Source organism: Corvus moneduloides, chromosome 11 (genome assembly GCF_009650955.1).
Source record: "Corvus moneduloides isolate bCorMon1 chromosome 11, bCorMon1.pri, whole genome shotgun sequence".
Classification (NCBI taxonomy): Eukaryota; Metazoa; Chordata; class Aves; order Passeriformes; family Corvidae; genus Corvus; species Corvus moneduloides.
The window spans coordinates 21,321,066-21,345,237 of NC_045486.1; the positions used below are offsets into that span (position 1 = coordinate 21,321,066).

General features: G+C 45.5%; 1 protein-coding gene across 15 annotated transcripts in view; it reads right to left on the reverse strand.

Moving 5' to 3' along the window:
• Positions 1-371: 371 nt before the first annotated feature.
• Positions 372-24,172, reverse strand: part of WNK2 (WNK lysine deficient protein kinase 2) — a 102,937-nt gene continuing 79,136 nt past the window's right edge. For 8 of the 15 annotated variants that reach the window (XM_032120537.1, XM_032120530.1, XM_032120540.1 and 5 more), the window contains 5 exons: positions 23,089-23,304; positions 22,077-22,175; positions 16,563-16,607; positions 14,824-15,077; positions 7,011-9,200 (listed from right to left, as the gene is read on the reverse strand). In XM_032120537.1, the coding sequence (XP_031976428.1) occupies positions 8,853-9,200; positions 14,824-15,077; positions 16,563-16,607; positions 22,077-22,175; positions 23,089-23,304 (962 nt within the window). In that variant the 3' untranslated portion in view covers positions 7,011-8,852. Of the gene's footprint in view, positions 1,524-7,010; positions 9,201-14,823; positions 15,078-16,562; positions 16,608-22,076; positions 22,176-23,088; positions 23,305-24,172 lie in introns of those variants that run through there. The other 7 variants (XM_032120539.1, XM_032120538.1, XM_032120542.1 and 4 more) reach the window with 6 other exon arrangements.

Sequence of the window (24,172 nt, forward strand, 5' to 3'; positions counted from 1 at the left end):
AAGGGAAACAGGAAGGTGCCCCGCTCACCTGGATCCCCTTCTCCCACCCCCTGGGGCAGGGACAGAGGTCTGGTCCCTCCTGTGAGCAGAGAAGCCCAAGGCCAGCAATGATTTAGCCTTTACCACTTACCCACTCCCTGCTCCTGTGCAGGTGATGCTTCCCATTTCCTCGGAAAAGGACAGGGCAGGAGGCACCCCAGAGAAGCAGAAAATTAACATAAATATGTATATTTTGGCCCTGGGGCTTAAAATCTCTGAATTAACCAAGTGTTTGAATGGCTCTGGAGCTTTACACGTACCTCCACCTGCAGTCTCCTCATCCCCGCTGGTGGACAGGAGGGGCCGAGGTGGAAAGGAAATAGGGAACAACAGCATCAAAATAAGATTTATTGTTTAGAACCAAGATTTGGAAGAGACAGACATGGCAGATAACAACAAAAAAGAACGCCAGGCTCCAGCTGCAAGGGAGGGTGGTACCGAGAGGCTGACAGGCAGGGGGGAGTTCCTGTGGCTCTGGTGTCAAAAACAAGAGTGAGAGGGTGAGAACAGCCTGGGCTGGGAATGCAGGAGCAGCAAGGGAGGCCCGTGGGTGCAGAGACTTTGGGCCTGGATGTAACAGCAGGAGCAGCATTTTCCCACTCCTTAGGACAGTGCTAACCCAGCTTTCTAAAAACCAGGTGAGCAGTCCTTCGATAAATGATTGCTCATGAGATTATTGCTACGATCTACTCTGTCCATCACCTCAGTCCAGGAGACAGCTGAAACCCACCTCCAGTGAACCCAGAGAAAGAAACCCCCACTGCATCAGTTTAGATCATTGAAGGCACTTTAGTGTCTTAAAAATGGCTCCAATTACCCACTCACGTGTGGAAGGTTTTCAGTCTTACATTTAAAATCAGCAGTGACTCGAGACTGTATTTAAGTCTGGCAAGAAAATGTGGCCAGTCTATGAGAAAAAGAGAGAGGTAAAAAGGGAAGTGACAAGCAGACTCATTCTCCAGTCCAGGATCCGGAGGTTTTTTACTTGATTTAAGTGGATTTAAAATAGAATCCCATCTTTAAAAAAGAACAGTGAGAAATTTAAATGGAACTGGAACTTATCTTTCTTGTATGCATGCCTAGCTTATCGCTTGGAAAGTTGCTTAAATGACAATTAACTGTGTGAAACAAAAAGCATTTGAAGGAGTGCCTCCTCCTCTTCCTCCTCCTCCCTCTTCTCCATCTGCTGCTCATGGAAACCTGGCTCACAACGGAAGGGAACAATTTGGAACAAAATCCTTTTCCCCCAAAATAATTCTCCTTTATTTTTTATTGCATAACATTTTTGTATTTCCAACTATAAATAAAAAAATGATTAGAAAGAAGTTACAAAATTGTGTTGAATGGACCAGAACGGCACAGAATTCCTCACACACGATAAATCATTTCCCATCTTCCTCTTCCTCAGCCGTGGCAGGGCCTCGCGCTTGGCACCGTAGCTGTGGGGGCCACGTGTCAGTCGCTGATGGTCTCACTTTCAGAATCTAAAAGAAAAAAATCCATATATGGATTTCACATCGAGGAGAACCCAAACCAAACCCAAAAGGGCCATGTGAGCTGGTGGACCCCAAGTGTGTGGGAGGTGCTGCTGCCAGAGCGCGCTCCCGGTCCCACAGGGAAACAGAGATGGGCTGTTGTGCTGAGAGCTCAGGTGTGTAAACCATTTCTCTTGGTGGCAGAACCTCAGCACCTCGCAGGGCCCTCAGAGCAGAGCTCTGATTCCCATGGGGGAAGAGCCAGGCTCCCAGGAGGCAGAGATGGACAGAGCCAGCAGAGACACCCAGAGTTTGGCTCAGTGTTTTGGGTCCCTGCCGCTGAGGGAGGAGGGGAGATGGATGTGCGGATGTGTCAGAGGATTGTGGAGCTGCCAGGGCAGGTCGTGCTCCCCACACCTGCAGGCTTGGCTCCCCTGTCCGACGGAAACGAGCCAAGCCTCGGGTCACAGAGCACAGAATGGTTTGGGTTGGAAGAGACCCCCCTGCAGCGAGCCCCAGGGATGCCATGCCCCCCCACGGCAGGGATGGGATCCATCCGCCTGCCACAGGAGCAGACCACGGGGCAAGGTGCTTGGACAGACGTGGGAGAGCACAGCAGTGACAGGACCAAGATAAAAGGCAAGGAGCAGCACATCACGGAAGCAGCAGCAGCACAGGGTGTCACCTTGTGTGCCCCCAGCCCGCAGCACACGCCCACCACATGCACTGGCTGTGCTGGGGACATGCTGGCAGGGACATGCACCCAGGCACTGCTCCACAGACAGACACATGCACACTGCTGTGGGGTGGTAGCCACAGACTGGCCTGATGGAGCAGACGGATTCGGGGTGCACCCAGAGCACGTGCAGGGAGTCCCTGGAGCAGCAGCAAAGGCGGGGGGCGCTGGGGACAGCGCATGGTGCACACACTGCCTGGGTCTGGCCCAGCTCCTGCTGGGTCTCTGTGGTTTTTGCATTTGTTAAACACAATCCCAGCTTTCCCCCTCCTGTATTCCCTGCTCACTGTGGATACCCAGCATTTGGCATGGAGTTTCATCCAGCAAGACAGGACAAAATTGACCATCTCTAGGTAACTGCGACAAAACATCTGGCAGCAGTGGGTCAGCCACAACACCCAGAGCAGAGCCAGCTCCCTGGGCACTTGGCTCCTCAAACAAATCCCCACAGGTGCTCACTTCGTACTCCACAGTCAGCCTGAGCTTTCCCAGGCTGAGAGGGCAGCAGTGCTGCCGAGGTCGGGGAGCGCGGTTACCCCGGCGTCTGCTCGGTGACAGCAGAACTGTGGGGAAAGGCAGTCACAGCACAGCCTGCAGCTGCTGCCTAATGGGGACAAAGATACTGCACTCAGTCCGTCTAGTCTGATAAACAAACTAGAAATGCTGAGAAGTTTTTACCTTATTTGCAAAGTGATTGAAAAAACAACACAAGAGTAAACGCTTTTTGGAGCTATTTTATGTCAGACCTGGAGGATCCCCATTTGAAAAGGACTGGCAGCTGGTTATTTCTTTCTAAATCTCCTAAGTTTTTACAAGGCATCAGACCCCTGAATACCTCACAAAAACTGCAACAGGCCCAAAGAAGTCCCCTGAAGAGTGGCTGGAGAGGCTCTCACCATGCCCAGCTCTTCAAAAGCCACATTGCCATAGCAGGTGCTCAAGTGGTGCCTCAATAAAGAAAGGTGAAGTTTAGGGATGTGCTCCTTTCTGAGGGGAAAAAATAATCCTAACTTTTCCCTCTGCCTTGTGACTACAGCAATGTGCTCAATATTCACCATGCATTCATCCTGTTGCACAAAGAAATTCATCCAAGTGCTCCTCGCTCACCAGATTTGGGAAAACCAAGAGCTTCTCACAGGAATTTCGCTGCTATAATAGATACTTTATCGAATCATGGGGCACTGTCTATGGACAGCTTCTCCACAGTGACCAAGGGAGCCCTAAAGCTTCCCGAGGCTTTGTGTGTCAGACTGAAGGCTCGACCCATGCAGACCCTAAACTCCTCACACGAAAGTTATTTCAAGGGAGAAGTTTAATAACCAACTATAGATCCAAGCATATGCAGCAACAGCCTTGATAGCACACAACTACCCTTGAGAAGGGAGCAGAGAGGACCACATCATTCCCAACAGCAGCCACCTCCTGGTCCAAGCCTAACTTCCAGCTGAATCAGGTGTGAGTGATCTCTGTGCTGACACAGCCAACGTCAGCAGCGCAGCACATCCAAACCCCTCTGAGCAACAAATTCCTTCATAAAGCAAAATTTGTAACCTGACAGCTTCTAAAATCCATCTCATTACATTGCACTTCTGGAGCTCAGCTGCATTAATAAAAGCAGCAGCACGGTCAGGGCTGGAGCATCCCTGTCCTGCTGAACCTACTGGGATCACTCCACAGCCAGAGGTGTTGCCCCTGCCAAAAGGCGCCGACACGTGTGAGTCACAGCACAATTCCCATCAGATCAACAAACTGGTTCATTTCTGGGGTATACAGACAGGAAAATGACTGTCAGGGATAAAATAATAACAGAGATCAGCACATCAGACAACTCCACTGAAGCTGAGCCTGCCCAAGCACCAGCCAGGCACAGTCCGACACCACGAATCACTGAGGTGCTCCTCAAGGACCAATCCATGATAAATAACCATAGCCAGAAATAACACACAATCACATTTTGCTGTTATATAAATTCAATCCCATATCAGACATTCATCTACCCATGACAACAAGAGCTCTGCAGAGACACCGTGCCCAAACTTCCCCACAGGAATCACCAGAAATCGGGGACAGAGGGGGGGTAGACAAAGAACTGGAGAGGGCAAGGCAACCTTACTGTACATTACACACAGTCAGAAACTGTTTCATGGGTGACTATCTCTGAGCCAACACTTTCAACAGCAGCCATGGAAAACCTGGGGGGAACCAGCTGGCAGCAAGGCAGAAAACAAGGCAAGTTTTTGCCATAAAAGCTAATATCTTATGAGTAACATCAATCTCACTCCAAAAGCCTTGAACCTTTTCCTTCATTGCAGCAGGGGTGGTGGGGAGAGTGGGGATGACAGGGAAAGCAACACTGAAGTCATATAAATTTCAAAAGGGAGACTTCTGATTACAACTCTCCAAAGCCAACTCCCAAGGCATGTGTGAGGACAGATGTTTTTCCTGCTCAAACACACGCACACTGGACAAAATCAACATGGACCCACAAAGTGTCCATGGGGAAAAATTCTGAATGTTCCCAGACCTGACAGTAATGCACTAGGATCATGAAAAATGCTTGAAGGGAAAGAGCTACCATTGACAAAGCCAAGTTAAACTAACGATTCAAAGTATTAGTGATTTCCTTCTGCAAACCCCAAACAGCAAAACCTGCCCATGGAGGAAGGAGCTCACTCCAGCAATCCACTCTTAGCACCCAGTTCCCCAGCACAAGTATCTCTGTGGGAGCACAGAGACTGCCACGTCTCACCCATTCAGTCCCTTGCCATGCCTTTGATCCCAGCTAATGCAAAGTATTTCAAAGAAAAGTAGAAGGCAAGAACGGAGCAGTGTGGAGACAGGTATGGAGCAATGGTTAAGTAATCACAGAGTCCCAGGATGGTTTGAGTTGAAAGGGACCTTAAAGCTCATCTCATTCCACCCCCTGCCATGGGCCGGGACACTTTCCACTGTCTCAGGTTGCTCCAAGCCCCGTCCAGCCTGGCCTTGGATACTTCCAGGGATGGGGCAGCCACAGCTGCTCTGGCCAATCTTTCCTCTTCAAATGAACTTTTTAAAGAATTTTTTTTTTCTTTTTTAAAGGAATTAAAAAAAAAAAAATCCCTCTTTAAAGTTGTGGAATGGAGACCAGAGTTAAACAGGCAAACAAACTGCAAGGGACAGAGCTGCATCAGTTCTTTGAGCGAAATCTGTGCCAGGGAGGTTGAATCCAGATTTGCAAAAGAGCCTTAAACCACTCCAGTGCTTCTTCCTGCCATCTCCAGTGCCCAGCTTTGCATCCCTGTGGCAGATGAGCAGTGCCAGCGGCAGCAGCTCCTCTCCATGTCCAGTCTTACTCCAAGCAAGCTGGGAATGCAGTGGGAAAGCAGGATGTGGTTGTGCATTAAGATACTCCATCACGACATAAGGCAATCAGAAAGCCAAATGAATGGCACACAGGTGAACTTCAACTATTTTCCCAACTTCCCAAACTGAAAACTTCAAAACTTTCCTACTACTGGGTGAGTGACTTTGGGGGTTAAAACATTCTTTCAAGATTTGTATTAAATTTCTGTAACTGAAAGACTGAAAATCAGGGTCTGATTAGATCTGTGAGCTCCCTCACTGAAAGCTGGTATTCAAAGCTGAGCACCTGTGCTGATTTCCCACATGTCCTTGCAGCACAGTGCTGGCTGGGAATTTGGGTGATGGCAGAGCTACAGGACATGCAGGACTGGAACCAGCAAGGCCAGGAATTCTACCAGCAGGTTTGACCCATTTGCTGCACATTGAAGCAACATTCAGAGTCAGGAATGAGTTCAGTTCTGGGATCTGTGGGGGATCTTCTGGGGTGCAGTTTTCCTGGTCTGATGGTGCAGTATGGACCCCTCAGTTCCCTCTTACTCCTTGGCTCACCTTTTGCTTAAGAAGTTGCTCCATCTATTTAATCTCGTATCATTTGCTTAATTGCCACTGAGGTCAAAACAATCCTCACAACTGAGGGCAAAAAACTCATGGCTTGAAGTGAACACCCAGAAGAGCTGCAGCCAAGAGGGCCATCAGGAAATTAAAAATCACGAGTACAACAATGCCAGCAACACATTCTGAGCTACTGCTTGGCCCCAGTGCAACAGGCAGGTGCACACCCACCAAGGCCCTGGAAGCTGCATCCGTGCCCTGCTCCCCAGCCACCCCCGCCTCTCCCGGGAGCACAGCCATGCAATGCAGCCACGGTGGGGCAGGCGGGCACCAGCGTGGACCAGAGACTTCCCAACAAACGTAGCACAGACAGCAAAGCCACATGGACAGACAGGAGTGTCACACCTGCATGCCCTTCTCTCATTCCTCCTGCAGCCTAACCCAACGATGGTGACTGCCAAGAGAGTGCTGGCAGCAGGACCAAGCTTCCTCACATTAAATGATGCCAAGATCCTTCAGAAGGGCTTCCCTAGTGCTTTGCAGCTCAGGAGAGACAAAGTTCATGGGCCTCCTTCCCACCTGCCAAACTGAGCATCGTCACGTGCTCAGAACCCCTCTGCTCTGCAGCAGCCCAGCACCGGGAGCAGCACGGGCAGGGCTCAGGGCACGGTGCCCATGAGGTGCCAGCACGCACCCCTGGGGCACCGCTGCGGGGAGCACCCAACAACTGCTGGAGGCACCGCATCTGCTCCTGCTACACAGTCAAGGGACAAGAGTGAGTCTGGAAAACAAACACAGAATAACCTGGAAGAGCTGGAAATTGACACTGTTCTACATTTTAGAAAAACACTGGGTTTTTCACACCATTTTCAAGCACAAAATGTTTATTTTTCTTTTTAATCTATACAATTTCTTGGGGCTTTTAGTGCCACTGACTTTGTCAGTATACAAGGGATGGACTATACAGGCAATAGCGACATAAACTGTAGGATTCAGTGCGAGCCGAAGGGAACCCAGTGTGAGAACATATTTTCCATGTTTGCTCATGAAGCATACAGACATGAATCTAAAAAACCCAAACAAATTAAAGATACATGGTACAGAGAACAGAAATCTCTTACTGCAGTAAGTATTTTGCCCAGGCAGAAGACTCTGCATAATTGTCTATAAAATTCAATTCTAACTGAATTGATGAAATAATATATTCAAAGGGTACAAACAAAATAATTTAGACAGGTATAATGCTCGAAGTACAATAGAACTATACAATTCACAGCTTGGCAGCACAGGACGTCGCTGCCCCTCAGCAGAGGGTTACAAAACGTCGTCGCGGCGCCTTTGGGGGTGGCTGCACCCGGGTCCTGTGCCTGTAACGCTGCCCGTGGGGCTCTGGGAGGGAAGGAGACTTACCAGCGGCAAACCAGCTCTAGTGGTTACCTTGTGCCTTTACACTGAGGCGCAGGTGGAGGCTCTATGCACAGTAAAATGGGCAAAAAGCAACTTTCAAACAGGAGAGAGGTGTCCGTGCCACCTGGAGCGTAAACTTCGGTAAAAATAAAAATAAATAAATAAATAAATAATTCCAAACAGAAGGCGGTGAGACTCCAAACCTGAAGTGTCAGATACGAGAAAGAACAGCTTCACATTTTTATTCTGTTTTAGCATGAACACTGCTGGCACACCAGGGACCAGACATCACCCTCAACCTCAGCGGCCGAGCAGAGCCAGGGCACGTGCGCGTGCTCTGCTTGCACGGGTCTTACAGCCATCTGGAGATATGTTCTCCTATGATCAAGAGTTCCATTACTTGTCTTCACTTATGGCACATGCATGAGCTTGTGATTTAACTAAAAGCCCAGATAGGGAAAGGAAATGAAATCCAGTGTGCTGCTGATCCAGAGGAAAACAGCATTTGCTGCCTGTTACAGAATTAAGTCGCCATCTACAATGAGTTTACCACAGGCTGGGAAGGAGAGCAGACAGTGCTGCCTGAAGCCATTCCCTGTCCTTGTATACACCTTCCTTGGATCACTCTGTAAATGCTCCTACATTACAATGCGCACTTCACTACTCCTTGCACAAACACCAACAATTTTACGATCACTGCATCAAACAAACGTGTCAAACAAACCTCACCCCACAATTCTTATTTCTAAAAGCTTCAGAAATGAAAATTCAACCCGTGAATAAAAACAAAAGCATTTACAGCAGAATGAAGCTGATGAGGAACATCAACTGTAAACCTTCGATATCTTTGCAAATAAAAAGAACTCCAACTCACAAGCAGATTGTAAATAAAACACACCTTTCAAATAATTGTACATCTCTTTCCAGCTGGGACTGGAAAGCTGAGATTCAAGGCACTGAACTCCTGCAGGGTTAGTACAATTTGCTAATTATCAATTCAAGTACATCGATGTTAAGGATCGCAAGTGTGAAACAGAACACAAGGAATAAAGTGTCTTCAGCAATGGAACAGAAGCAGATATTGCCGTAACGACAAACGATCTGTGGAGACGCCGCCTCACAGTGATTGCTGATGCAGGGTGCGGCGGTGCCCCGGGGCCCCGCCTCGTCCCGCACGGATCATAGCATTTACAGAGCAAACACTCCAACGTGACGGCGTCGAAATCACTGGGACCCGCGGCGGGGTCACCCACGGCAAGGCCACCATGGCCAGGGCCGTCCCCGCGGCGAGGCCCGCGCTAGGTCAGGCGCAGCCGCGGGCCGGGCGGCCGGGCCGGGCGCTGCAGCGGCACCGGGTACATCCGCAGGCAGCTCCGGCCCAGCGGCGAGAACCGCACCACGCCGGGCCCCCGCACCAGCCCCGGCTGCGCCACTGGCCCCGGCCACGGCACTCCGTACACGGGCGAAGGGAACACGGCTCCGTACTGACAGAGAGGCATCACGTACGGGGTCACCGCGCCCGCCAGGGCGGGCCCGGGCACAGGCACTGGCAGGGACGGTGCGGCTCCAGGAGCTAATCCCGCGGGCACGGGGCAAGCCACCGGCACGGTGCACTTGCTCCCCAGTCCTGTCCTTACCGAATTTACCTACAAAAAGAGAAATACAAGAAATGTCGCTATAGGGCACTGCTCTCCCCATGCCAGCAGCATCCCGGCCCAACGCCGGGGCCCGGGCAGCTGGGGGCACAGGCACAGGGGTGCTGCGGTGTCCTTGGGGCTTTCTTTTGGGTTCGTCTCTTTTTTCCTTTCATACTTTGGCTGGGGGGTTGGGGGTTTTTTTTGTTTTGTTTTCTTTTTTTCTTTTTAAAGACAGAATATTTGGAAATTAATAGAAAAGGTTGATATGAGGCAGAGGGGAATGTTACCTCAATATAACCTCATTCTTTAAGAAGGCAGGAAGCATCATTAAACAAGTGAAAATGAATGCCCTTGCATGTCCAAAGGAACTCAAGTATCTGTTAACTTGTGCATAGAAGTAAATAAACTTCACTAAATGCAGAATTAACCCAAATCTCACTCTCTTACAGCCAGCCTCAAAAGAGGTTTAAAAATTCTAGCCCTTATTTCTGTACTAAATTGTCTCAGCCGGCCCCAGGGAACTGAGCATGTCGAGGGTGGCAGGAGACCTCTCGCGGTGGCTGTGCCCAGGTGAGGCAAAGCCAGCGAGGACACAGCAGGGCGGCTCTGCCTCGTGGGCTGCCAGGACCAATTCCAGCTGGTTTTCTAAAGATCTATTAACATACACTTCAATTATTCATCTTTTGCCTGTGAGGGGCAGAGAAAGAGCTCTCCTCCCTCAATATGGGATGGCAGAGCTTCCCAAATTACACACTCCGTCCTGCACAATGCCGTGGGAACTGCTGCTACCCCAAACCTTTGCAGCATTTCATTACATTTTTCATGTCACAGAATTTACAGCTCCCTGCCAGGGCTCCCACCAGGCCATCACCTATTGGTGGCATAAGGAAAAAAGCATGTTATTTAATTCTGGGAATCTCCCAACAATGTGATATTTCACATTCAACTGATAAAATTGGTATGAAGGTGAAATTTCAGCAGAAAAAATGAATGTATGTATAAGACTGTGTGGGATGCTTACTCCATGTTTCTGATTTTAATATCTCTTCTCAATTAACAATAAAAATAGCAATGTTCCACTTTGGGGCATTAACCTCTGTTCCATGAGCAATTTTAGAAAAATAAAGAACTATTTGATACCCTCCTTCACTTCCCTGTCTCCCATTCTCACCTGAAACCTGAATCTGATGGTGAACATTGAACTGAAAGAGATGCTTCAGTATCATGAATTTAACGCCAATAATGTATAAAACCCCACCAAAATTAACACAAACCAAAGAACAAGAAACACAGGAACCAAGGATATATTTTTAAGACCTGCAGACTTCTGTAAGCTGTTATTAGATTCTTGTTTTAACATCCTCAGAATGATGGTTTCCATCAAACTAAGCACCCGTGAGGAATGCCAACAGGTGTTTGTGAAAATATCGCATTTTGGACCACCCTCTCAGGCACGTGTGGGACTGTTGGGGTGCCCTGTGCAGGGCCAGGAGTTGGACTCCATGATCCTTGTGGGTCCCTTTCAACTCAGGACATTCTATGGTTCTATGACAAATCCCAAGTTTGTTCTTTGGACTTGTTTTAATTTTTCCTGTGCTTTACCAGGCAAACTTTCAAAGTGCCACCCCAGTGATACTCACAGCTCCAATACTGTCAGGTGACAGGATTTAGATTTTTCTTTTGCTGGCTACCCCACGAATATCAGTGTTTTCCTTCTGTGTGGACCAGCTACTGCTGAAATGAAACTGAGTGGCAGGGCAGAGTCAGAGCTGGCTGCCAACACGAGCAGGCAAGGATGATAATCCATCTCTTTAATCACTTCTGACTGCTTTGCTAAAACCCCAAAGCTATTAGGCAGTCCTGAAGATCTGTGTGTGTGCTTTACCAGTTCCCTGGAAAACCGTTCTGCCATTCAGACCAAGGCAGTGTTGAATAGCTTCAAACACAGATTCTTTTTTTTTTATTTTCCCAATCCAATGGAGAGGGAAGACACAGTGAAGGTGCTGTGGCCTGGTTTTGGCATAGTGGCCATGTCCAGCACAGCTGCTCCTGGCAGCCCAAGCCCACGAGTCAGGAAATGCCAGCAGAGGCTCAGATGCTCCTGAGGTGTCCAAGCCCCCGGTGCACGTCACCCACTGCCACAGACCCCTGTGTTCTCAGAAACAACCTCACTGTGCACTGGGAACAGGTTTAAGCTTTTCTGGGGTCACGTTTTTTTCTCTAAAACCCATGGAGCTACACAACAGTATGGAGAATAGAAAACATTTTTGGCAAGCCCTTCATTCTCAGGCATCTCCAAATAGTGTTTTTAAATACACAATATTCAGCATTCTTTGCAGAGAAGGCAGCTCACATTCCTAAGCTTACTCCATGACAAATGCTAACCAGAATTACCTGTAAAAAATGATTATTTCATCATATCTTCACAAAGATCACAAAGAGAGAAATCACTCAGGCAGCTTGACCTCAAGTTCTTTCTAATATTTCCTACTGCGTTTCAAACTACTGTTGATGAGAATCTGCATTTCCATACTTCATTAAACCATTTGAAAAGGAATGTTTCAGCGCTCCTGTGACACAATTGGATGAAAGTTCCTCCCCCTTTGAAAGGTCCCCCCCAAATTTCTAATATGATCAATCAGGATTTGTAGTAACTTCCACAGAAACAAAGCAGAATCCTTTGCATCCCCATTACATTACTGCTGTCTACACTTCTGATGACAGAGAATGAAAACCACTCACTCTTATTAAACACACTCCCAAGTTACTCTTCTATTTCCAGCCTTAAAGAGTAGCCTTGACTAAGTTAAAAAATAATACATTGTATTCAGAGCAAACAATTTGCTGCTGGTGGTAGAAGGAATCTTGAGTAAAAAAGAGGTAACTCAGGAAAGTGAGTCCTCTGTTCCAGGGGGAAAGAAAAGATTTCAAGTCAGCCACACAACTGCCCTGCATATTCATAACAGTGGGTGAACAGTAAGAGAAAATTTTAACGTAAAAAATGCATTTTTCTATTTAAATGTATAGTTGATATTTTATATATCTTTTTTTATTGTTTAATGTATTATTCATCGTGGGACAACGCCCTTCACTACTACTCCTGTATGAAAACCCTTTAGGGAGGCATTTCTATTTACAATAACCCCCAGAGACAATGCAGAAGTGAAGGTACAAATCCTGCCACCCCCAGCCCCTCATTTCTGACCATCACATGGGAACAACAGCAGCTTTTCCCAAAACCAAGCCCACGTGAGACAACCCACCCTAACAGCTCCGTCCTAGTTTGTTCCAGTTAAAAAATAAAAAACCAAGAAAAAACCACAAAAGGCGTAAGAATCACTTTGTTTCCTACTTATCCAGCCTTTATTTCCAACATAAAACCTTATTATAACCTTCTCTGATGGGCTGGAAATCTGCTTAATGCTCCGTATTCTTTTCTTGCAAAGGCATTTTTGATCAAAAGCAGCAAAAAAGACGGTGTTACCAGATGAACTGAAGAACTACAGCCCGACCTTCAGATTCTCCCTGTTGGAAAGCTATTTTTTCCATCCTTTATGTGATTTACCAAGTTCTTTTTGTCTTTCCAGTTGATTCAGCTGTGATTCAGCACAGGTGTAACATCTCCCCAAGAACCTCATCCCTCCAACACTGACACACAGGTCACTTGTCCAGCTGTCCACACTAGGAGTCCTGTCACGCTGTTCCCTTCCTCCTCCTTTGGCCATTTCTCTCCCAACACCATGCCACCCTCTTCTCCCTCAACTTCAACTTCCCCTTTAGGGTGAATTTCAAAGGGTACAAACAGCAGAACGATGCTTAACTCCCAAACCAACCCTTGTCAAACTCTTCTATATCATACCATATGCTATGGTATGTATCATATATATGCTGCCCTGTTTTCTGCCACCTGCAGCATCCTGTGCCATCTTCATGGCCAAAACACTCAACAAGAACTACACCAGTCATGTTTGCCATCTGCCCTTGCATCTCTGCTGCAGCCACCACAGTCCCTAGGAGGACTTCATGCCCCAACCCACCCCAGGGCTCCAACTGATGCCACTCCTCTGAGCAACAAGGAATGATGAGAATTGAAGAGCAGGGAATCCCAACCTCTCCATGCTCTTAGTAATTCACCTCCAAAAACTTCAGTCAGCTTTGTTGATTTCCTGGAACAACTGCCATGGTTGAGAAAGATACAAACCCTCTAAGAGCAGAGTACTGAGACAGGGACATTCCTGCTGCTCTCACAGTGATACTCCACTTTCTCCACAGGCTTTGAGACAGAGACACCAAGACTGCAGGAGGGAAAATCAACGCTAAATTGATACTAAAAGGTGATTTAAATAAGTAATATAACCATTTGTTTCTCCAGAGGTACAGGTGGGCAAAACATCCACATCAAATACTTCAAACTTCTGCAGGGGTCTCAGGGGAAAAACACCAAAATGCTGCAAAAAGCACATCAAAAGAGAGCAAGAAGTGACTTAAAATCTGTGCCCTCCCCACCACTTTATGGAAATCTTCTATTTGGGCTTACTAGCACCAACTTTGACTTATTTTATGAGAAATATTAGGGTCCTAAGCAGGCATTGCTTACTCCAGAGCTGGTTAAACCATTACTGTGTAAAACGATTATTTACTCACTCAGGAACCAGCAGGTACCAAAGCAGAGGCACTGGTGAGGTTCCTGCTTTGGTACATCTCACCTCACCAACAACTACAGAGCTACTACTGCTACAAGATTTTTTCCTTCTACATGCCAGAAAGGCAGTGGTTTACTATCCAGATCTAATTTTTTTGCTTTTGAGTGATTACAAAACAGCTCCTTGCTGTTATTTTCCTCTATTTTGGCTCAATTTGCAGTCTTCCAAGAAAATGAACTAAGCAAAAATTACTAGTCAAGGAATCTCCAGTTGTGAGAAGGAAGAGGTCTGGAAATCCAGCCCCAGGTGGGATAGAAGGGTAAACTGGGATTCTGGACGTGTGCCCATTCCTTTGTGTGCCTCTGTATCAGCCCTCAGCCGCGACACCAGCACCGAACGCAGACACAGACGCGCCTTGCAAGGGCATTGTCCTGCTGCTGAGAACGTGAAGGGACGAATGGGGGCTTTCCAATTCCCTGTCTGTTGTAGGATATTTTGACAGCATTTCTGAGGATGGTATTGTCCAGATACCCAGTACAAGGAGCAGGGGTCAGCACACCCCCAGCTGTCCCCTCTCCCAGCACAGGACTCACTCCAATTCCACTCAAACAACGGCTCGCAACCACTGAGCCATAGCCCCTGTTCTAAGGAAGGTTAATACCAAAAAGAAAACTTTAGTAATAGTTGAAACTGAAGTTGAGCAACAGATGAGATGGTAACAATATGAGTATTGCTGTGTATCGCTGTTAATAAGCAGTTTGGAATTTAAAAATATATATTTTTATATATATTGCTGCCCATATACCCCTTAAGATTATTCCAAAGGACAATTAAAAAAAAATTGATTTAGTACTGAATGAAAAGAGCTGGACATTTATAGAAAGCATTTATCTGGAGTAATTTTAGTCTATGTCCTCCTGCGCATCTGAGTTCTGCAAAGGCTGTCAGACACATAGCAAAAGGTATGTCCTTCAAGGAGGGCCACTTACTCCACATGTCTCATTCTGCGTTTGCATGGGGTTAGCCTTTGGCTCCATGTCTTGCCTTTTTTGGTTCTGCTTCAGTTGGTTTAAAGAAGGTTTTGTCTGTGCAGCTCCAACAGTTTTGCTCGTCCACTGGTCCACCAGCTTGTGCAGGTCGTCTGTGAACGTCCCTTTCTTGTTGTTACTGTTGTTGGCCTGAACCTGCAGCGTCGACTGCGGGAGGGGCTCAGGACACGTCACCAGGCTGTTGGTCGAGGATCCTGGAAAATCACACACAGAGAGTTGGGATGGTGTCTCTGCCTCACCTCTCAGCTCAAACCCCTTCTCACCTACTGCCACTCCAATGGTGGCTTTTCGGACTCCTAACCCTCCCCCTCCTGGCTGCAGAACACCTTTGCTTAAAGAAATGGTCCAAGTCCAATGGGTTTGCATTTTCTATCACACCATGTTACCTTGGCCACTAACTTGTCCTGGGTGAAGTTAAGGACAAGGAGTGAAGCCAGGAATGCAGCCCTGTAATGCTGACATCCCAGGGCATACAGCATCTCCTCAGAGATGGGAGGTGGGATCTATTGCTAACACTGCAAGCATTTATAAAATGAATTTACCATTTATTTTATTTGCATAAGTTTACTGTCCTCCTGGAAAATTGTCATTGTCATAGAGGTTACAGGCAGGGCTGGTTCCTGCGCCTCAGAGGCTCTGGGAACCCACCACCTCTCTCGATGATGCCAGGACCATTCACGTGGCTGTTTGCATATTTTTGGGGAAAAAACCCCATCAGGACCATGAAAGTATACAAGAGAGAGGAGAGAGCATGTAGTGAGTGGGGTGACTGTTTGAGACAAAGATAGAGAACTTTCAGTATAGGTAAAAGCAGCCAGGAAGACTACTGATAGAGATTTAATTTTATATGTTCACTTCTTTCTAGAAGAGCTAGTAAACCAAAATTTTCTGTCCTTTTTCTGCTTAGTGACTACAAGTCTGACACAGCAAGCTCAGCAGGGGACTGCAACTGAAGGAGTCTGGATCTGACCTAAGCAGAAAATGTAAAGTAATGTCTCAGCTAACATATTTGAGATAGCTAAAGATTGGAAATAAAGACCATCTCTCCAAGCAAAAAGTTCATAGAACTGTAGTAAAATTATTATATAAGCAAACATGAACATTTACTCTTTTCTCTGTTAATCAGTTACCAGCCAATGAAACAGTACACTAATTAGTCCTACAGTTATATAAAATACATTAATAACCTTTAAATGATCATGCATTCAACCTGCAACGTCACTTCTAAGTGAATACTGCTCAATTCCTTTTCCTTTACTTGGGGTAAAAGTGAGAAAAGTAAGGATTTTAAGAGGAAAGTTCTTCAATTGGTGTTTAATATTTCATGCAGCTCAAGGTGGCTGGGATGGTTTTAAGCTATCAATTCCTCCAGCAGAGAACTGCAGTCATATAAAGGTGTGTATTTCGGAGACAGACACTGGACCCAGTTTCCTGGCCGCATGCGTGCACGGTCTCACACACAGAACACCACGACTCTCTTGCAGCATGCGAGGTTCCCAAGACATCACAGCACATGCATTAGTCTCAAAGTACCACAGTTTATACAGTCTAGTTTCATAGAAGTGCATCAGCTCTAGTTATTAAACAACTAGCTTTTAGTAAAAAATAATAATAATAAAAAAGCAAAGAACATCCCATGCCATGAAGGAAATACTGAGAAACAAAAATGGGATAGTTACTACTACTGTGATCTTTGCCTAGACATAGTCGTTTCAAGGTGGACCCTACAAGGTAAAACAATACAAGACACACAGAATTAGGTAAGACTAAACACAACAAATCGGACGGACAAGCTTCTGTATTTTTAAGCAATCAAAAAGTAGTTATTATGCAAGAAAGGACAGACAAAGTCAGCAGTTCAGGTGAGTAAAGGAAGCCTAAATAACTGGACAGCTCAAACCTTTCTTAATGTGCAGCCATTCAAAAGCTTTGGAAAGTACCACAGCATGCCAAAAGCAAGAGCTCATGACTTAAAGATGCATTTGTTTGTTTGTTTGTTTTTTTGTTTGGTCGGTTGGTTTTTAAAAAAAATTTTTTGGTTGATTTTCTTTCTTTTCCTTTTTTTTTCTTTTTTTCCAAATTGCCTTGGCTTCCTAATAGAAAGTTTTGATTTGTTTTCTATTAATGCAGGAAATGATGTCAATTTAGTTTGTGATTGGAGGCCAAAAATGCTTTCAGGAACAAGTCAAGCTAGTCTGGCTGCAAAGACAAACCATAAAACAACCCTAAAAATCCTGTTTTACGAGTCCAAAAAGATACATTGTTCTGCAGGTCTGAGGCCAATTGTTTCCAAATAGTTTATTTGTAGGATTTGTGTCTAAATGTGAGACTCTGAACTTCAATTGAACAGAACTGTGAATGAGTTTCCCTTATGCCTTATCCAAGTGCAGAAAAATAATCCATCAGGGTAGCCGAGTTTTAATTTAACTGAACTATGTGTTCTTTTCGTTATTGCCTCGTTCCATCCTTCATCATGATTTTACAGTCTATTGATAGCAGAGTGCCAGAAGTGTGCCGAGACCCCGACTCGACTGTCAGATCTTGCCAGACATCGGCACCGTTGCTATTTGGGTGCCAAATTTCCTGAAAGGTATTTTGGACTTGATAAGAAGAATATTGTTATGGTATGGGGGAGATGAGTGTCTGACATGGGCTATGGCGAGTTCATTGGGAAGAAGCACTTGAAACCATGAGCAAAATCAGACTGGGGCAAAAAAAGTAAGATAGAGGATGGATGTGCTTTTTCTCTAGACTAAACAGTGGTGTAACATTTTATGTTACTGTGCCAGAAATGCAGCTTTAAACTCAGAGATTGCAGGTCCAGGCTGACACAGGCCCTGAATGAGTCTTCAGAGGAGAAGGAAGTGATTTCAGTCAGAGACTGAGAAAGAGAAAGTAAAGAAATGAGGGAGGGAGGAAGTAAGGGAGAAGAGATGTTTGTGTTTAGATGTGGGTGGCATGAGGAACAGAGGACTGCTTTGAAAGAATTTCTTATTACTTCATATAGTTCATATAGGTTTCTACCCTGGGCAAATCAGAAGGACATGACTACAGCAATGCAAGCATGACCAAGTTCAGTTCTCATCTCAAAGCCCAGGCAACAAACACAGTCAAATTCACGACTCAACCATCTGTCTTGTATTCTTATATCTTTTGCCCTCTTTTCCCTCAGATATACCTTACCTTGCCTATCCCAAAGTTAGCTACGAATTCCCATAATGGAAACAACTCCCCATGATGGCAGTGGCCACAGCAGCAATCCTAGAAGGCTATTTCCTGCAGCAACAGGCAGTTCTTAGCACAATATGAATGCAAATGGAAAGCATCTGCCTGCGAGCAATAAAAGCAGGCAGCTGACTGCAGTACGTGCTCAAATGCATGTAAAACCACTTTAATCACCAACCCCTCTGCTTCCTGCACACCCAGTCACAGGTTTCCCAGCACGTCAGGTGCCAAATCCGACCCAGGGAAGTGACAGAAAGTGGCAGCACTCAACACACTCATGAAACACCCGCGTGAGGGGTGTCAGCTTTGAGGGAAGTATCACAGGAGAGTCAGTCACCAAAAAGAGAGCTGCTCCTTCTGAGTGGTATCACTCCAGCATGGGGAGTGGGAGATGGGAAACATTCCCTAAGCGGTGAGACTGCCTGAAGCAGGGACAGACAGCCATCGGCCATGGCTGGTTATGAATTCAAATTCAATTAAAAATTCACTTTGTAGGTCTAATTCACCAGATTAATTGTATTACGGCTAAAATTAACGTGTTTAAGAACTGTAAAGTTAAGGAGATGAATCGTAATTAAGATTTAATGTAAGACTGCTAAAGTTTAGCAGAGCATTTTGCCTCCAATTCCAGATCTCTTATCTGAGGAATTAACTAGCTATTATATCATACAGAACAGAAAAAATCCACTGTCCCATATTTGCACTCAACAGCTGCCAAAAAGCTGGAAAGCTACAAAAAAATGGAAATGGCAATAAACTGCCAGACCATTTCCATAATTGCATATGCACATACAGTATATGAATTGCTACAGACCTGGCAAAAATTGCATTACACAAGATTCCAAGCCTAAGTCAAATGGAGCTTTGAAAATTCCACTCACGATCAGTGGAAACTCTTCCCTAGGGCACCCTTGCAGTTTAACCCAGGAAAGGAACTCAGGATAAAATTATGCCAAAGCCCATCAAAAATATTTTATTTCATTAAACATACAAAGGTGAAGTCAATATTGGACATCGGGAACAGATCAAAAAGTCCTGGAGAACACTGTGAAAGTGTTCGAGTCTGTTGGATCTTGTAAACAGAGCAAGATCCTTGTGATACTGTCTTTAATCCATCTGAACATTTAGTTTTAAAGTTGTTGCCAACTTTTCTGCCAGTGAAGCAGGTCTCCTGCTGGCCTATCCCACCTCGGCAAAGGGTTGGTTTTCCTGAACCAAACATACAGATTCAGAGCATTTCTGAAAATGCAGCACAATGTTTCCCAACAGCTCTCAAATAAAAAAATACCAGGGAAACCTTGACTTATGAAGCAGACCCAGGACCCTGAATTGGCTGGATGTGCCACCAAGCTGCTGGCACTGGACAGCGGTGTCCCAGCCCTGTAAACTGCACAGAGGATGGAATCCTACCTGCAATGGTTTGGGTTGGAAGGGACTTTAAATCCCATCCAGTGCCACCCCCTGCCAGGGGCAGGGACACTTTCCACTACCCCAGGTTGCTCCAAGCCCCGTCCAACCTGGCCTTGGACACTTCCAGGGATGGGGCACGGATGCAAACGTGCTTAGCAACTAATCCAAATGCTTGGCTTTGCCTACCTGCTGGGTAAACTGACATCCCTTCCAGAGGGGAAGGAACATCAGCCAGCTGGTATTGCCATCATCATCACCTTCAAATAACAGAATCAAAGGATGGTTTACATAGGAAGAGACCTTAAAAGCCCATCTTGTTCCAACCCCCTGCCACGGGCAGGGACACCTTCCACTAGACCAGGCTGCTCCAAGCTCCATCCAACCCAGCCTTCCTCAAGCCCTGTTTTTCCTGAGGCTGCAGTAAGGGCTGCTCTGGATACCAGCTCGACAGAACGTCCTGCTGTCCGTCCTGCCCGCCGCAGTCCCAGCCCCAGCCGCCTCGGGAAGGACAGGACTGCCCACAGCCCCAGCCCTTCATTCACACCCAGCCTACCTGCTGGGCTCACCAGGAAAACAAGCTGGAATAACCTCCTGCCCCACCAAACCTGCCCAGCACCCCAGGGGAGAGGCACCCCTGGAAGCCAAGCTGTGCTCTCAGGGCTGGAACCCTCAGGGGTGACCCAGGATTGCAGTGCCACGTGGAGTGCCTGAACTGCCACCCATCTCCTGCTGTGACTCAGGGACGGGAGAGGCCAAACCTTCCCCAGCACTCGCCCAGAAGAACCTGAGAGAGCACATGGGCTGAGAAATTAGTCATGCTGAGTTATTTAAGCATCAGGAAACTTCACGATTCAAAGGATTTACATATTCCCTTGGATTCATTCACAATATCCACACACCCAAACACTTTTAATACACTGGTTTTTAATTGCCATCTCCCAGACTTTTTGCATCCTACTGAATAGTAATTCCATGGAAGATTAATGAAACAACTTCTGGGAATTACATGTGCAGAGGAAGAAATAACTGTGGCCGCTCTAACACCAAACAGGAACATTTGGGAGCTGAGAATTCCCCTCAGGTTCTCACAGAAAAAATCCCTAAATGCAAAACTGTCTCATGACTTCACCAGTGGTTAAAAGCTTACATGGTAATAAATTCTGTAAACGTCAGTGACCTGAGTGTTTGGGCTTTCAGGGAGCTCAAACAAAAAAAAAAAAAAAAAATCAAGATTATTTTTTAAAATACTGTTTATTTATAAAATTAGGAGGAGTGTATTGGAGTGGTCTTGTGCTTTTGACCTGAACCACTTGGATAGTAATGAGCAATGCAGAACTCCAAGGGGAGATCTGATACTACTGTAAACCCACAGTTATTTAACCAAACACTTTGTCAAGAACGTTATCAGCCCCTCTAAGGTTATATGTAAGTGGCCTATAGTACCTGTTCAGCACAACATATCTTTATTGTACAAGCAAAATCCGTTTGCCTAAAAAGCAGCATCTACAATTGGGTAAAAACGTCTTAATTTTTTCATTAAGTAGCTTGATATCGTTTGGTGGAATTGCCAATTACTTTAGAAGTCAGACAAATAGGGTACAAATAGAAGGTGCACAGTTATTTGAGACAAAACTCCTGGATCCTAGCAATCCATTTCCAAGTATCATCTGAAAATCTGATATTGCTTTTTACTTATTTATGCTTTGATGAACTGCTAATTGACTTCATCTCTGAGGTCACATAAGGTCATAAGAAAATAAACTGAGTCAAGTGCTTCAGCCAGATCAGCTTACACAAAAAAAGTTGATGGGACTCTCCCTTAGAGTAACCAGATCTTCCTGCTGCTTACGAGTACATCAAAAAAATTGCTCACTTAAACTAATTAAAGTGACTGCATGGGGAAAAGCCCACCTAGGACAGAGATTTGGAAAGAACTAGCTGGAGCACTGTTGTCTCAGCATTTCCACATGCAAAGAGCGGGGAAAAAAATTAAAGAAAAATAGAGTGGATATAAACAGTACTGTATATTGTGTTAATACAGCCCTTGTATGGAAGTTATACCCTCCAGTGACCTTCTAGAATTGTATCAGCTTGCTACATGCATGTCTTCAGAGTCCAAACATGTGTGAAAGAGACCATTCGTCTACAGAAGGATGGATTTCATTTTGTTGTCGCTGGAACCGGGACAGCAGACATGTATATTTGCCACATTGCAAATAAAATTACTTCAACAGAAATCACATAAAGTACAAAAGCTTTGATAAGTCCAGGGTAAAATTTACCATCAGGCTATATATAATAAATGATGACATCTTCCACACATGCTTTTGGTGCCCAGGCATGAGCCAAAAGCAGTGCAAAAAAAGCTTTCATATGAAAAATTAATATAAATAAGGTGTGTTCATGATGATTACTTAAAAGAAAGAGAAAAAGAAAGAAAAGATGGTTCAGAAAAAGGGGCATCCTGCCAAACATATTAGAGATATAAACCATGGAATTGGAAAAAGGGGGTAAAAGAAAGATGGACTGTGATAAAATACAAAAGAACAAATACAAACAGATGGACAAAGACACAGGTCCACTGAGGAATCTGGTACGAGGTTTGCTACTAGATTTATAGGTCACTCTCTCAGACGTTTGGTGGAAAACCGTCCAGCCTGTAAATGAATATAAAGGGAAGAAAACAAAGACACTTATAAAGTACAAGTAGCTGTGATCAGATGTCCTAAACCATCAGTCAAATCAGCTTTGTTAGTTAAACCTCCACATCTCCCCCTTAACTTTGCCAAAGAGGAGCAAGTTCACTGACCATACACAAAGGATGCAATAACAGCAGAAGAGGACAGATAGATATTTTGTAGATTAGTTTGGCAGGATGTGTAATGAGAAGAAGGTATTTTAATCATCATTGGAACTTCCCATATGCATGGCAACAAGTTCAGTCAAAGCCTACGATGGGGGCAATACACAGAGGTCTCAGAGCTGGGGTCTTGGGAGTGCAGCCAGTCTACAGTCCTGTGGCTGGGACTCCAAAATTATGCACAAAGTGAACCCCTTACAGAAAGGAAACACAACTTGGTCCCCTGGGTTTGGTTTTCATTTAATTTCATTTTTTATTTTCTCTCATGCCCAAGATGGTTTGATAGTTTAAAATGAGGAACTTTGGGTCTACTGGAATCAAGGGGCTAAAAAAAAATGAAACCAAGGAAACAAACTCCTAGCCTTCTGTATCTTTTTTGTTTTCCTTTCATTTTTTCTCAGGAATCTGTAAGGCAGACTCCAGAGAAGGTATTAGGATAAAGCCACTGCTGGCAAAACTGAAAGGTATTTCTTTCCTAAAAATTAAGGATGTCTTGGGCATGCTTTCTTGAGTGTTGGTAACACTCAGTAAGATACTTAAATTTTGCTCTTCTGACAATACTGCAATGATCTTTTTAAAGACAGGCCAGTAATTTGGATTGTCAAAGATTCACGTTCCTCTATCACTCCTAAAAAGTTCAAGCCTAAGGGAAGGGAACTAATTTTAGCATGTGCTGGAAGAGACAGAGAACAGCCGGCAGGAAAAATCACCTTGGCCAGAGCTTGCGTTGGCATCAGCTCCGTCGGGGCCCAGGCCAGAGCAGATGTCAGAGGACAGAGAGGCTTTGACAGAGCAGGGCTGCTGGGTCTGCACAGCCTTCCCAAAGGCGGGGGCTGCACCAGGAGGCACCGCGGCGGCTTCGGGGGAGCCCGGCTGCGATTTACTTGTTTCTTTGTGGGGTGAGTCTTTAGAGTCTGAAAGGTTACCTGAAAGAGCAAACAAACAGAACACGTGCAATGGCAAAAGCTAGGAAATCTCTGAATAAAAAATCCCTGCCTAAAAATAATCCATGTCTTGACCCCAAGAGGAAGAGCTGTTCACCATTCTGCTGTACTGGATGGAACACAGTACACAGTACCTTTGGGGACAGCCTGCACCAGAAAATAATCCACACCTCCTATCCCTGATCCTGTTTCTCCAAGAAGCTCCTGGAGTAGGTTTGATTTTTACAGTTTCTCCTCTGTGTTTTCAGGAGCCTCAGAAGGAGCACTGCTGGAGTAAAGAGAGAGCTGCTGAGGAGGAGGATGAACGCACAGAATGACAAAGCAGGACACAGATGTTTGCTCTCCAACACCAAAGGTGAAATTAAGCAAATGGAGAAGAATAAAAAGTTGCAGTAAAGACACAAGAAACTTTTTATTTATAGCTATTTAAGTATAATTGTCATTGCCACTGTTAGATACTTCTGCTGATAAATTCACGTAACACGATTGCAAAAGTATTTTGGTTTTTAAGCCTCTTTACCTGAGATATTTGTGTAGACAGAAGTACAGATAGAGCCACTTACCTAGATATCTACAGATAAATATCAATACATAAATATCTAGATAGATGTAGAAGTACAGACAGTATCAAACACTGCTTCAGTCCCTGTGGGCAAGAACACTCAGTCTCAAGATGGGCCACAGAACTTTTTGCCTCTGAACATACTTGTTTTTCCCAACCTAGCTGAAACCCTTAGCTAAAAGCAAAAACCTCCTCAACACCCTGTCTATAAGGACTGATGCAAGGAAATTCAAAGGAGACATATGATGCAGTAATACTGAAAACAAGAGCCACCAGGTCTGAAATAAA